The sequence below is a fragment of the Oryctolagus cuniculus genome, chromosome 1, assembly GCF_964237555.1.
Source record: "Oryctolagus cuniculus chromosome 1, mOryCun1.1, whole genome shotgun sequence".
Lineage (NCBI taxonomy): Eukaryota > Metazoa > Chordata > Mammalia > Lagomorpha > Leporidae > Oryctolagus > Oryctolagus cuniculus.
The window spans coordinates 162,089,014-162,103,265 of NC_091432.1; the positions used below are offsets into that span (position 1 = coordinate 162,089,014).

Consider the following 14,252-nt stretch of genomic DNA (forward strand, 5'->3'; position numbering starts at 1 on the left):
AGTTACTAGAGAACATTGGAGAAACCCTTCAAGATATTGGCACAGGCAAAGAATTTCTGGAAAAGACCCGGGAGGCACAGGCAGTCAAAGCCAAAATCAACTATTGGGATTGCATCAAATTGAGAAGTTTCTGTACTGCAAAAGAAACAGTCAGGAGAGTGAAAAGACAACCGACAGAATGGGAAAAAATATTTGCAAACTATGCAACAGACAAAGGGTTAATAACCAGAATCTACAAAGAGATCAAGAAACTCCACAAAAACAAAACCAACAACCCACTTAAGAGATGGGCCAAGGACCTCAATAGACATTTTTCAAAAGAGGAAATCCAAATGGCCAACAGGCACATGAAAAAATGTTCAAGGTCATTGGCAATCAGGGAAATACAAATCAAAACCACAATGAGGTTTCACCTCACCCCAGTTAGAATGGCTCACATGCAGAAATCTACCAACAACAGATGCTGGCGAGGATGTGGGGAAAAAGGGACACTAACCCACTGTTGGTGGGAATGCAAACTGGTCAAGCCACTATGGAAGTCAGTCTGGAGATTCCTCAGAAACCTGAAGATAACCCTACCGTTCGACCCAGCCATCCCACTCCTTGGAATTTACCCAAAGGAATTTAAATTGGCAAACAAAAAAGAGGTCTGCACCCTAATGTTTATTGCAGCTCAATTCACAATAGCCAAGACCTGGAACCAACCTAAATGCCCATCAACGATAGACTGGATAAAGAAATTATGGGATATGTACTCTTTAGAATACTATACCGCAGTAAGAAACAACGAAATCCAGTCATTTGCAACAAAATGGAGGAATCTGGAACACATCATGCTGAGTGAAATAAGCCAGTCCCAAAGGGACAAATACCATATGTTCTCCCTGATCGGTGACGACTGACTGAACACCAAGAGGGAAACCTGTTGGAGTGAGGTGGACACTATGGGAAATGGTGGCTTGATCAGCATAGCCCTGACTGTTAATGAACAACTAAATACATTATCCCTCTTAGTAGTTTTTTTATCTGTTCTACTTAATATGACTGGTTTAGATCTGTAATTGATGCACAGTTATTCTTAAGTGTTGAAAATTAACTGAAATGTGATCCCTGTTGAACATGGTGGTGGGAATGGGAGAGGGAAGAGATGTATAATTTGGGACATGCTCAGGCTGACTTGCCCCAAGTGGTGGAGTTGGAAGCATACCAGGGGATTCCAATTCAATCCCATCGAGGTGGCATGTACCAATGCCATCTCACTGTTCCAGGTGATCAGTTTCAGTTCACAGTTGGTCATGGTGAAGGGACTGGGAGTCAAAGGGAGCACATAGACAAGTCTAGTACCTGCTAACGCTAACTGATGGAGTAAATAAAGGGGAGAGTGATCCAACATGGGAAGTGAGATACTCAGCAGACTCATAGAATGGCAGATGTCCTAAATAGCACTCTGGCCTCAGAATCAGCCCTAAAGGCATTCGGAGCTGGCTGAAAAGCTCATGAGAGTATTTCAGGCATGGAAAGCCAAGACACTCTGGCAAAAGATCTCTGCGAGTGAGATCCCAGTGGAAAGAACAGGCCATCAAAGAAGGAGGTACCTTTCTCTGAAGGGAGGAGAGAACCTCCACTTTGACTATGACCTTGTCTAAACAAGATAAGAGTCGGAGAACTCAGAGGGCTTCCATAGCCTTGGAAACTCATGACTGGAGCATAGGGAGATTACTGATGCCATAGACAGGAGTGTCAATTGGTAAAGTCAACAACAGGAGTCACTGTGCACTTACTCCTCATGTAGGATCTCTGTCCTTAATGTGCTGTACATTGAGATTTAATGCTATAACGAGTACTCAAACAATATATTTCACTTTGTGTTTCTATGGGGGTGCAAACTGTTGAAATCCTTACTTAATGCATACTAAACTGATCCTCTGTAAAAAAAAAAAAAAAAAAAAAAAAAAAAGAAAGAAATTATCAATTCCCAACTTGACTCTCACTGGGATTAAACATGACAATAGGTCTGCTCTGATTTCATCATCATTTAAAAAAATCATCTATTATTTTTCACTTTATGTTTCTGTGTGGGAGCAAACTGTTGAAATCCATACTTAATGTATACTAAGCTGATCTTCTGTATATTAAGATAATTGAAAATGAATCTTGATGTGAATGGAAGGGGAGAGGGAGTGGGAAAGGGGAGGGTTGTGGGTGGGAGGGACGGTATGGGGGGAAAGCCATTGTAATCCATAAGTCGTACTTTGGAAATTTATATGCATTAAATAAAAGTTTAAAAAAAAAAAAAAAAGAAAAAAAAAAAGAAAAAAGATCTGTGTGTGTGTGCATGTGTGTGTGTGTATATAACTCTGTCTTTCAAATAAATAAGTTAATCTTTTAAAAAAAATGTTGCTTGGGATGGCCACACCCCATATTGGAGCCTGGATTCAAGTCTGAGCTCTGCTTGCAGCTTCCTACTAATGTGTACCCTGTGAAGAAGCAGGTGATGGCTCAGGTACTTGAGTCTCTTTCACCTGGATTGGGTTCCTGGTTCTTGGCTTCAGTCTGACCCAATCCCAGATGCTAAAGGTAAGTGGAGAGTGAACCAATGCATGGCAGAACTCTCTACCCTACTCCCTCCCTCCCTCCCTCCCTGTCTGTCTGTCTGTCTCTCTCTCTCTCTCTCGTCTTTTTCTCTGCCTCTCAAAATAAATAAAAAGAGATAATATTTTAAAAACATCTATTTGTTAAACACAACACATCCTTTGCCTTCAGTCACCTAGAAATTCCATGTGTATGCATGTATGAGTGTATGCAGGCTCCCAACCAGATTAACAAAAAAGCAGGCATTGCTACCATCAGTGAGTATCATAAGGCTTTCAACACACTGGCTCAGCAAAAATCAACTCAAAACTTTTCAAGAAACATTTGGTAGAACTGACCCAAACTCTGACCCCTGCACAGTCCATTTAGGGTTTTGGCTCCAAATAATTCATGAAACCAGGTATTTCATCTTTTTTGCTAAATTATATTACATGTAATATAAGTATATCATCTTAATAGAAACTTTATTGAAGTACTTAGAGGGCCACAAAGAATAAAACATGTTGGTTAGTTCTACTGTTACTTGTATGTCTTCAAGAAAATAGTAGAATAAGTAGAGGGAGAAAAATATTGTGCACATAAGTGATAGTAACACATTGCTGTATGCTTCAAAATCAATCTACAAAACAAAAATTTGTACTCTGAGTAGTTGACAAGTTGTATTCACCCCAGAATATAATATTTTTAGCAAATTTCATTTCTATTCTTTAATTCTTGAACCACGTATCTACAAATATTTGGCACTTACTGAATCCCATTCTTAAATTTCCTAACCTAGTATACAACAAGCGAGCAATAAATGTATATTACACTAAGCTGAGCTTCATGGTCTGCCTGGGAAAAGAAAGCCCTACCCTCCATGAGAAATTAGTAAGTCCATTGGCAGGTTAGGTTTCTTCTTAACTACCTAAGACATTCCAGCATCTTCATCTTAATTGCTCATAAAATCAAAGACAAGTTAAGGCAATTCACAGCCCACTCCTGGAAAGCTCCACAGGATTCAACCTGAGTCTTATCCTATGTCAGAAATGAAAGAGTTTGGAAATCAGTTTTTGAAAGATTCTAGCTCTCAATACATTGGCTTCTCTCCTTTCTCTCCAAACCATGCTGTTTCAATAATCTAGATAGATAGATAGACAGACAGATAGCAATATACACACATGTATATTTATATATACATATATATATACTCAGTCCTGTAATTCATAATTCAGTAATTTTCTTGAGTGTACTCCCCTGCAAAAACCACAGTCACCCCCATCCACAGAGTTATTCTGATTTCTTCAAAATTCAATCTCTCTATTACCTCTAAATGGTTTGAATTTGTTCTCGAGGTCAAATTCTTGTCTTCCTAGGCGGGATAGGTCAATTCGAAGATCAGGACATATGGCATACTCCTCAATTGTCTTGCTGATCTGATAGATTTTGTCTGAGACAACATCTGGTGCAGGACCTAAAATTTGAACAACAAAAGATAATTTCTTTAAAGTCTTAGAATTATAACTGGAGAAATGTTACCATCCTTCTTCAGGCAATGAACAATAAGCAATGATTCACAGTTCAATTAGCCTTGATATTTCTCGTGCTACATTCATTTACCATAAAGGAAATTTGGTCAGCCTCACCTGCTCTGTGTAGACTAATAAACCCCCACTTTTTTTTTTTTCTTTACCTTGTAAGCAATGTTACATCGTCTCTAAAAATAGTTTCACACCTGCCAGGGAGACCCAGTTATGTAATCAGTTTTATTCAGGATATGAGACACAAACAGGATATGCATCTGACAGAAGTGAGGGATTCCAGACTTAAACTGCAGCTTCCCCAGTGCACCTGCAGGAAGAAAATATGATTTCTTCTTCCACTGCTGCTCCCTATCTGATATGTGAGCTTAATAGGGTAAATTAATTACGGTCTCCAACTCATGCTCTCTAGTCACTCCCAAGTTTTCTAAATAAGATTTAACTTAAATTATCTTCTGAATTTCCTCAGGAGAAAAAGTTGACAATTAAGTTGAGACAGACTTTTAAAAAACTGAACATGGAGCCAATTGTTGTCCTCCTTTCTGTTTTGTTTCTTTTTCTTAAGATTTATTTGTTTTTATTTGAAAGGCAGAATTAGAGAGAGCGTGAGAGACAGATCTTCCATACACTGGTTCACTCCCCAAATGTATTCTAGCTCTGAATGCATTGGCTTCTCTTTTCTCTCCAAACCATGCTGTTTCAATAAGATAGGTAGGTAGGTAGGTAGGTAGGTAGGTAGATAGATAGATCGATCGATCGATCGATCGATCTGCAACAGCCAGGGCTGGGCCAGGCCAAAGCCAGGAGCCAGGAGCCAGGAATTCCATCCAGGAATTCCATGTGGGAGGCAGGGGGCCTAAGGACTTGTAATATTTTCTGCTGCTTTCTACGACTCACTAGCAGGGAGCTGGATCAGAAGCGGAGCAGCCAACTCAAACCCAAACCCGTGCCCTCATGGAACGCTGGTGTCCCAGGTGGCGGCTTAACCTGCTGTACCATAACACCCGCCCTAAGGTTTTGTTTTCTTTTCTTTTTAAAAGGGTATGGCTGCCCCTTGGAATCCTCAGGGGATGGCAGATACCAAAAGTCAAGGATGCTCAAGCACTTATGTACCTGACAGATAGATAACCATATATAAAGCTTATTTAACTACTGTATTGTAACTTTCTACTGAACAGAAACTGTCTACTGATTTTCTTAAATATCCCCATCCTTAGTCTCACACTGTCTGACTCAATAGCCACTAGCCACATTTGGCCACTGAGCACCCAAAATACATCTAGTCAAATGAAGACATGCTATAATTATAAAATGCACATTCAATTTGGAGGACTTAGTAGCAAAATGTAGTACAGCTTGTAACTTTCATGCCAACGTGTTAAGTTGACAACATTTTGGATACAGTAGTTTAAATAAAATATGTCATTAACTTCATTTTTTCTACTCTGTTATGTGGCTACTAAAAAAGTTTAAATTATGACTCATAATATACTACCATCAGATACCACTGCCTTAGAGAATAGACCACTTACTGTCCCCCATTAAGTGGCTATAACAATGAATAGTGGGCAAGGCTACTGCCTGTCATGTGGGTACCAGTTTGAGTCCTGGATGCTCTACTTCTGATTCAGCTCCCTGCTAACAGCTTAGGAAAGCAGAGAAGGATGGCCCAAGTACTTAGGCCCCTGTACCCACGTGAGAAACCTGGCTCTTGGCTTTGGATTGGCCTAGCTCCAGCCATTGCAGCCATTTGGAGAGCAAACCAGAGGATGGAAGACCTCTGTGTGTGTGTATGTGTCTGTGTGTCTGTGTGTCTGTGTGTGCACGAACGTGTGTATGTCTGTAACTCTGCCCTTTAAATAAATAAATATTTAAAAAAATATAAGAATGAATAGTGGGTATTGGCATTGTGGCATGGCAGGTTAAGCTCAGGTTTACAATGCCAGCATCTCATGTTGGAGTGCCAGTTTAAGTCTAGGAGCTGCTCTGCTTCTGATCCAGCTCCCTGCTAATGCGCCCAGGAAAGCAATCAGTGATGCCCCATGTATTTGGGCTGCTGCTGTCCACATGGGAGACTAGGATGGAGTTCCAGGCTCCTGGCTTCAGCCTGGCCCAGTTCCAGTCACTGGGACCATTTGGGGAATAAGCCAGTACATGAAAGATCTTTCTATCTCTGACTCTCCCTCTCTGTCACTCTGCCTTTCAAATAAATAAGTATTTTTAAATATTTTTTCAAAAAAGGTACAGTAATAACCCCATTCCAGTCAGATAGAAAACAGTCTAGTAGATTTTACCATTTTCTTTTCGTAATGTACAGAAAAAAGAAGACTTCAAAGAAATCCACATAGCCCTTCTCTTTCAATTTTTATCCTTCTTTACCCTTCACATAAATAAGTGCTCCTCTTTAGTTTTTCCATTTTCTGTGCTGGCCAAATCTGAGAATGCATAAGCACCCTCCTACAATCCCCGATGCTCTACGCACCACACTGTGTTCTGTGGCTGTGTCTATCATTCTTTACGAAGTCTTTATCTGAGTTTTAATACCAGCACACCACAGAAACGTCTATGGAGCCTCTCAACCACCCTTGTGGTGCATCTCAGAGTTCATAAGCAACATCTGCACTCCTGCCAACTCCTAAGCTCCCTGACATCCTCCACTGCATGGACTTCTCATTTTACTTTAATCACTGCCTGCCACAGTCAGACTTGAACCATTGCTGTCTCTATGAAATCAATCTCTGAAAGCACCAAATTTGAGCCTTCTCCTCTCACAAACTCAACTTCCAGCTACCTGAATCAGAACCTGTGTCTCACTCTTGTATTGATGGCCTGTCACCACTTAATTAATCCCAGACTGCTGGCCTTTCTAGTCCCACTGGTCTCCTATTCCAGACAGGACACTACCTATGACATCATGGGAGGCATGCCCTTGTTAGCATAAGATCACAAGACAAACACTTACTGAAATTTACATATGCCACATTTTACACTTTATATACAATCTATCACTCACAAAAGCAGATTAAGTAGTAATTAATACCCTCATTTCCCAAATAAGGAAACTGGTATTGGAAGACTTGATGTACCTTAACCAGGATCACATCACAGAGGTGGGATTTGAATCCTAACAATCTGACGTCAGCTCAGACACTCTTAACAGCTAGGAGCCCTTCTGATGTTCTGCCATGTCCACAGTCATTCTCCATTTCAGTGCACCGCCGTCATCTGTTCCCCTTGCTACACATTCATGAGGCAGACAGGGGCACTCACCAAATTACCAAAACTGAATCCCCTAAGAAGGAGGTGTGTAACTTCACCTGTCCTCTGGACTCCCCAGGAATCTTCAACAATTCTCCTACAGTACCTATGACAAAACACCTCCTTTGGCCGGCGCCAGCATCCCATATGAGTACCAGTTTGAGTCCCAGACTCTCCACTTCTGATCTAACTCTCTGCTGTGGCTTTGGAAAGCAGTAGAAGATGGCCCAAGTTCTTGGGCCCCTGCACCCAGGTAGGAGACCCGGAAGAAGCTCCTGGCTCCTGGCTTCAGATCAGCTCAAGCCATTGGAGCCATGTGGGGATTGAACCAGTGGATGGTTCTCTACCTCTCTGTCTCTACCTCTCTTTTACAAGTAAATAAAATAAGTCTTTAAAAAAAATACCTCCTTTTATTCCAAATTCCTTCTCTATTCATGCCCCGTTATCTTTGCAAGGAATCTCTCCTCACACTTTTCTGAAGAGACATACACAACAGTTCTCTAGAACTTCTATTATGAGCCTTCAAACTTGACTCTGCACCCACTTTTGCCTTCTTTCTTTGAAGTTCTGCTCCATTCTTGGAATCAAACTTCTCAATGAGCTTCCCATTTTAAGCTTTCTTAACCACCTTATTCCTCAGTCACTTAACTAAACTGTTACAAGGCTTAACTAGGATAAAATATGAACAGTGCTGAGTCTGGATCCCAGCACACTATAAGTAATAGAAACAGTATTTTTAGGCCGGTGCCGTGGCTTACTAGGCTAATCCTCTGCCTTGCGGCACCAGTACACCGGGTTCTAGTCCCGGTCGGGGTGCCGGATTCTGTCCAGGTTGCCCCTCTTCCAGGCCAGCTCTCTGCTGTGGCCAGGGAGTGCAGTGGAGGATGGCCCAAGTCCTTGGGCCCTTGCACCCACACAGGAGACCAGGATAAGCACCTGGCTCCTGGCTTTGGATCAGCGCAGTGCGCCGGTCGCAGCACGCCGGCCATGGCGGCCATTGGAGGGTGGAAGGAAGACCTTTCTCTGTCTCTCTCTCTCACTGTCCACTCTGCCTGTCAAAAAAAAATTAAAATAAAATAAAAAAAGAAACAGTATTTTTATTATTGTTTCCATTTCTTATCATCTCTTCCCCTCTACTCAGTAACATGATCAGAATGGTCCTGTCTTCCAAATATGTACATAAAGCAACATAGTTCCAAATGTTTTCGACCTCCTACTCATTCTTCAGGTTTTTTTCATATATTTCTTTTCAAAAATTTTAAACTTCATTTTTAATTAGTTTTTTGTTTGTTTTTTTGACAGGCAGAGTGGACAGTGAGAGAGAGAGACAGAGAGAAAGGTCTTCCCTTGCCGTTGGTTCACCCTCCAATGGCCGCCGCGGCCGGTGCGCTACAGCCGGCGCACCGCGCTGATCCGAAGCCAGGAGCAAGGTGCTTATCCTGGTCTCCTGTGTGGGTGCAAGGGCCCAAGGACTTGGGCCATCCTCCACTGCTTTCCCGGGCCACAGCAGAGAGCTGAACTGCAGGAGGAGCAACCGGGACTAGAACCGGCACCCATGGGATGCCGGTGCCATAGGCAGAGGATTAACCAAGTGAGCCATAGCGCAGGCCCTAGCATTTCTTTTAAATAGCCAGGCGCCCTAGAACTGGATGCATATATATTTATTATAGTCACATCTTCCTGTTGAATTGGTCCCTTAATCATTAAATAGTGCCCTTCTTGATCTCTTTTTAACAGTTTTTGTGTTAAAGTCTATTTTGTCTATATTAGGATGGCTACATCTATCCATTTTTGCTTTCCATAACCATGGAATATCTTTTTTTCCATTCTTTCCCTTTCAGTCTGCATGTATCTTTGTTGGTGACGTGTGTCTCTTGTAGGCAGCAAATAGATGGGTCTTGTTTTTTAATCCATTCAGCCAGTGTGTATCTTCAAAATTGAGAACGTAGGTGATTTATACTCAAGGTTTCTACTGACAAGTAATGACTTGGTCTTGACATTTTTCTATACATATTCCTATTGCTTATTTTGGATTTCCTTTGCACTTTTACTGGGAGATTTTCTGTCTTCATATTCTTTCATAATTATGCTATCTTTCTGTATTTCTGTGTATAGCACATCCTTAAGCATCTTTTGTAAGGCTGAATGAGTGGTGAAAAATTCTTGCAATTTCTGTTTATTATGGAAGGTCTTTATTTCACCTACATTCATAAATGAGAGTTTTGCAGGTTACAGTATTCTGGGTTAATAATTCTTTTTTCTTGAGATTTTGACTATATCTCTCCATTCTCTCTTAGCCTGTAGTCTAATTGGAGATCTCCTGAAGTAATCTGGCATATCTCCAATGTACATTTCATAATCTTTCCTTTATGTTTTACTGTGGAGGAATTAGACTACAATGTGTCATGCCTATTTTGAGTTCTATGTGCTTCCAGTGCTTGGATGTCCCTTTCTTTCTCCAAATTAGGGAAGTTTTCTGTAATTATTTCACTAAACAGACCTTCTAACCATTTTCTCTTTCCATACCTTCAGGTACTCCTAAGACCCATATGATCAGTCATTTGATAAGAGCCCATAAATCTCCAACACTGTTTTTAATTTTTCTAATTTCTTCTTCATTTTTTTGGTCTGACTGAAAAATTTCCAAAGGTTTGCCTTCTACCTCAGATATTCTTTCACCTGCCTCACCAAGTCTGTTGTTAAGGCTTTCCATAATATTTTTTATTTGACCTAATGAATGCTTCATTTCTTTTCCTTTTTTTTTTTTTTTTTTTTGACAGGCAGTGTGGACAATGAGAGAGAGAGACAGAGAGAAAGGTCTTCCTTTTCGTTGGTTCACCCTCCAATGGCCACTGTGGCTGGTGCGCTGCAGCCGGTGCACCGCGCTGATCCGAAGCCAGGAGCCAGGTGCTTCTCCTGGTCTCCCATGCGGGAGCAGGGCCCAAGGACTTGGGCCATCCTCCACTGCACTCCCGGGCCATAGCAGAGAGCTGGACAGGAAGAGGAACAACCAGGACAGAACCAGCGCCCCAACCGGGACTAGAACCCAGTGTGCTGGCGCTGCAGCGGAGGATTAGCTTATTGAGCCATGGCGCCGGCCTGAATGCTTCATTTCTAATATTTCTTTTTTTTTATTTATCTGAGAGAGAGAGAGAGTGAGTCTTCCATCCACTGGTTAACTCCCCAAATGGCTGCAATGGCCAGAGCTGTGCTGATCTGAAGCCAGGATCCAGGAGCTTCTTCCAGATCTCCCACACAGGTGCAGGGGCTCAAACACTTGGGCCATCTTTACTGCTTTCCCAGGCCATAGCAGAGAGCTGGATTAGAAAAGGAGTAGCTGGACTCTGGCCTTAGAATCATCCCTTAAGGCACTTGGATCTGGCTAAAAAGCCCATGAGAGTTTCTCAGGCATGGAAAGCCAAGACACTGTGGCATAAAATGACCTAAATGAAAGATCTCTGTGAGTGAGATCCCAGTGGAAAGAAACAGGTCATCAAAGGAGGTATCTTTCTCTGAAGGGAGGAGAGAACTTCCACTTTGATTATGGCGTTGTCTAAATAAGGTCAGAGTCTGTGAACTCGAGGCTTCCATATTCTTGGCAGTTCATGACAAGAGCCTTGGGTGATTACTGACGTCATAAATAAGAGTGTCAATTGTTAAATCAACAAGAGGAGTCACTGTGTACTTACTCCCCATGTAGGACTGCTGTCCTTAATGTGTTGTACTATGTGAATTAACGGTAAAAATAATCTTTAAATAGTACTTTATACTTTGTGTGTCTGTGTGGGTGCAATCTGTTGAAATCTTTACTTGGTATATACTAAGTTGATCTTCTGTATATAAAGGTAATTAAAAATGAATCTTAATGAAGAATGGGATGCAAGAGGGAGTGGGGTATGGGATGGTCTGTGGGTGGGAGGGTGGTTATGAGGGGAAAAAACGCTATAATCCAAAAGTTGTACTTTTGAAATTTATATTTATTAAATAAAAAGTTTTCTAAAAGAAAAAAAAAGGAGAAGCTGGGATATGAACTGGTGCTAATATGGGATGCTGGCACTACAAGCAGAGGCTTAGCCCACTACACCACAGCACCAGCCCCTCTAATATTTTCTTATGATTTCTATTTAAAAATCTCAATTTCATGGGAAAATGTTTCATTCATATATTGTATTGATTTCTTTAATTTGTGGATTTTCTTCTCATTGTTTCTGAGTAATCCTATGGTTAATCTTTTGAATTCAGTTTCTAGCATTTCATCAATCTCTTCATCTTCACGTCCTAATATTGAAGTACTGTTGTGTTCCTTTGCGGGATGGGTGGTGCAGGGTATTAAACTGTCTTCTTGATTCTTGTTTCTTGAATTTCTGTGTTTATTTTTAGGCATTTGTGGAGATACTTGTTGGTGTTTTTCCTCTATGGTTTACATCTTTAAACTATGCCTTTGTGGTTTCGTGGATTGTCTGCTCTGTCAGTGAAATACTGAGCTGCATGCTGAGTGTGGTTGGGAGCTCGTCAGTACTCCAGGGTAAGGCGTGTAATTCAGGGTGACATCCAAGTATGGTGTGATAGACCTCCTCTTATTAAAGGAAGGACAGTTAAGGTCACCTCTGTTGGCATAATCACACTCTCACCTCTTCTCTTCCAAAGTGGTCAGTGTCTGTGTGTTAGCCCTCAGTGGGTGTAATACTCATCCACGCTTCCACAAAACATCTGCACACAGTGATTGCCCAAAGACTCAGCTACACCCTGTGTCCTCTTGTGCAGTCCCAATTCCTACAGTCTCAGCACACAGGGCTCCAACAGTCATGGGGTGCAGAGGGTCCATTCTGCTCCACTAGCCTGTCCCATTCACAGAGAGGCTGAGACATTCCCAGAGCCAGCTGCCTGTGAGTGCTCCATCCAGAGGGTTTGAGCCTCAGTCTGTGATATGTTGAGAGGCTTGGAGGAACCCACAGTCCTACATGAATGCCCAGCCCCCTGTCAATCCTCCTAGTCTAACTCAGAGTCAGCAGAGAACACAGATTTTTCCCTCTGGTGAAATTCTTGTATCACACGTGTAGACAAGAGCCACCGGCCACAGCCCACAAGTTGCCAGGCACATACAAGAGCTGGTACTAATATCAGAGTGGCTCCTTCTCCTGCCTGCTACCAGGTGCACACACCCGAGCTGCTGCTCTGCTACTGCTGCAAAGACGACTCATTCCTGCTGGACACCCACACAAGAGGTGCTGCGGCTGCAACTTACGTCCAAAATGGTACCTGCCTTCTCTCAGCTGGTGGCCAGGTGCGTCTGTAGGAGGGTGGGGATGGGGAGAAATACGCCCCCCCTTTTTTTTTTAACTGTGTTAGCTCAGGGCTCCAGCCAGACTCAAAGACAGTGAAGTCTGCTTGGCTCTCCCTTCAGCTACATCATCAGCGGCACAGGCTGCTGTAGTCTGATCTCACCTTGCTCTCCAAAGCTGGCGCTTTCACTGGCTTTGGGCCGCTGGGGTCTTGTGTGATATCTATGGTCCTTGCTGCTGTACCTTCCACAGAGATCCACGGTGTTCCTCTATTCCTCCTCCTTCCTCTGAATCTCCACTGCAGTTTTCTCTCCAAATCTCCCCTGAGAATACGCTTTCTCCACTTTTTTTTTTCCCCTAACCTAGAGCAGTATACCCATACCATATTCTGCCATCTTGGAATCCCCCCTCAACATTCTTTTTAAAGATTGATTTATTTATTTGAAAGTCACAGTTACGGGGGTGGGGAGAGAGAAAGATTGGGAAGAGAACCAGAGAAAGGTTGTCCATCTACTGGTTCACCTCCTAAATGGCTGTAACAGCCAGAGCTGGGTTAGACCAAAGCCAGGAGACAAGAGCTTCTTCCGGGTCTACCAGGAAAGTGCAAAGGCCCAACCTCTTGGACAATTTCCACTGCTTTCCCAGGCATGTTAGCAGGGAGCTGGATTAGACCCAGAGCATCCAGGCCTTGAATCAGAGCCCATATGGGGGGTCAGCACTGCAGACAGTGGATTAACCCACTGTGCCACAGCCCCAGCCCACTCTTAACATTTTTAAAAAAATTACTCAAGGTTGTTACTGATAGGTAAGGACTTACTTTTGATATATTTTTATTTGAAAGGCAGAGAGAGAAAAAGAGAAGAGAGATGGCGAGCAAGTACTCCCACCCACTAGTTCACACACCAAATGCCCACAACAACCACAGCTTTAGCTAGGCCACTGCCCAGAGCCAGGAACTCAGTGTGGGTGGCAGGAATCCAAAACTTGAGCCATCACCACTGCTTACCAGGTTCTGCATCAGCAGGAAACTGGACTAAGAAGCAGGAGTCAGGCATCAAAGCATGCCACTCTAATAATGGACGCAAGCATCCTACTAACTACTAGGCTAAACAATTGCCCACATACTGCCATTTTTTTATTAATTATTTTCTGGTCTTTTTTTTTTTGCAAGCCATTCTTTTTTCCTTTCTTCCTCTCTTATTTTTGTGATTTGGTGATTTTCTGTAGTGAGAGGCTTTGATTCTTTTCCTGCCTCATTTGTATATTTGCTATTGCTTTTTACTTTGTGGTCACCATGTTTCTTTTTCTTAATATTCAACATGAATAAAGTTTATGGTTTGGATAATATGCAAAATGGCCACAAGGAAGAAGAGATAATACACTTTCCCTTGAAAATGTGCTATTTTGCCTGGAACCAGGAAACATTCATAACGATAAGTGGTTAAAATTCAACTGCCAGAGGGCCAGTGCTGCGGCGTAGCAGGTAAAGATGCCTCCTGTAGTGCTGGCATCCCATATGGGCACCGTTTGAGTCCCAGCTGCTCCACTTCCAATCCAGCTCTCTGCTATGGCCTGGGAAAGCAGTAGAAGATGGCCCAAG

General features: G+C 42.4%; 1 protein-coding gene across 1 annotated transcript in view; it reads right to left on the reverse strand.

Annotated features, from left to right (window-relative positions):
- Nucleotides 1–14,252, reverse strand: part of PGM5 (phosphoglucomutase 5) — a 224,886-nt gene that overhangs the window by 176,237 nt on the left and 34,397 nt on the right. Inside the window, exon 3 of the mRNA XM_002708190.5 lies at nucleotides 3,899–4,045. Within this exon, the coding sequence (XP_002708236.1) occupies nucleotides 3,899–4,045 (147 nt within the window). The remainder of the gene's footprint in view (nucleotides 1–3,898; nucleotides 4,046–14,252) is intronic.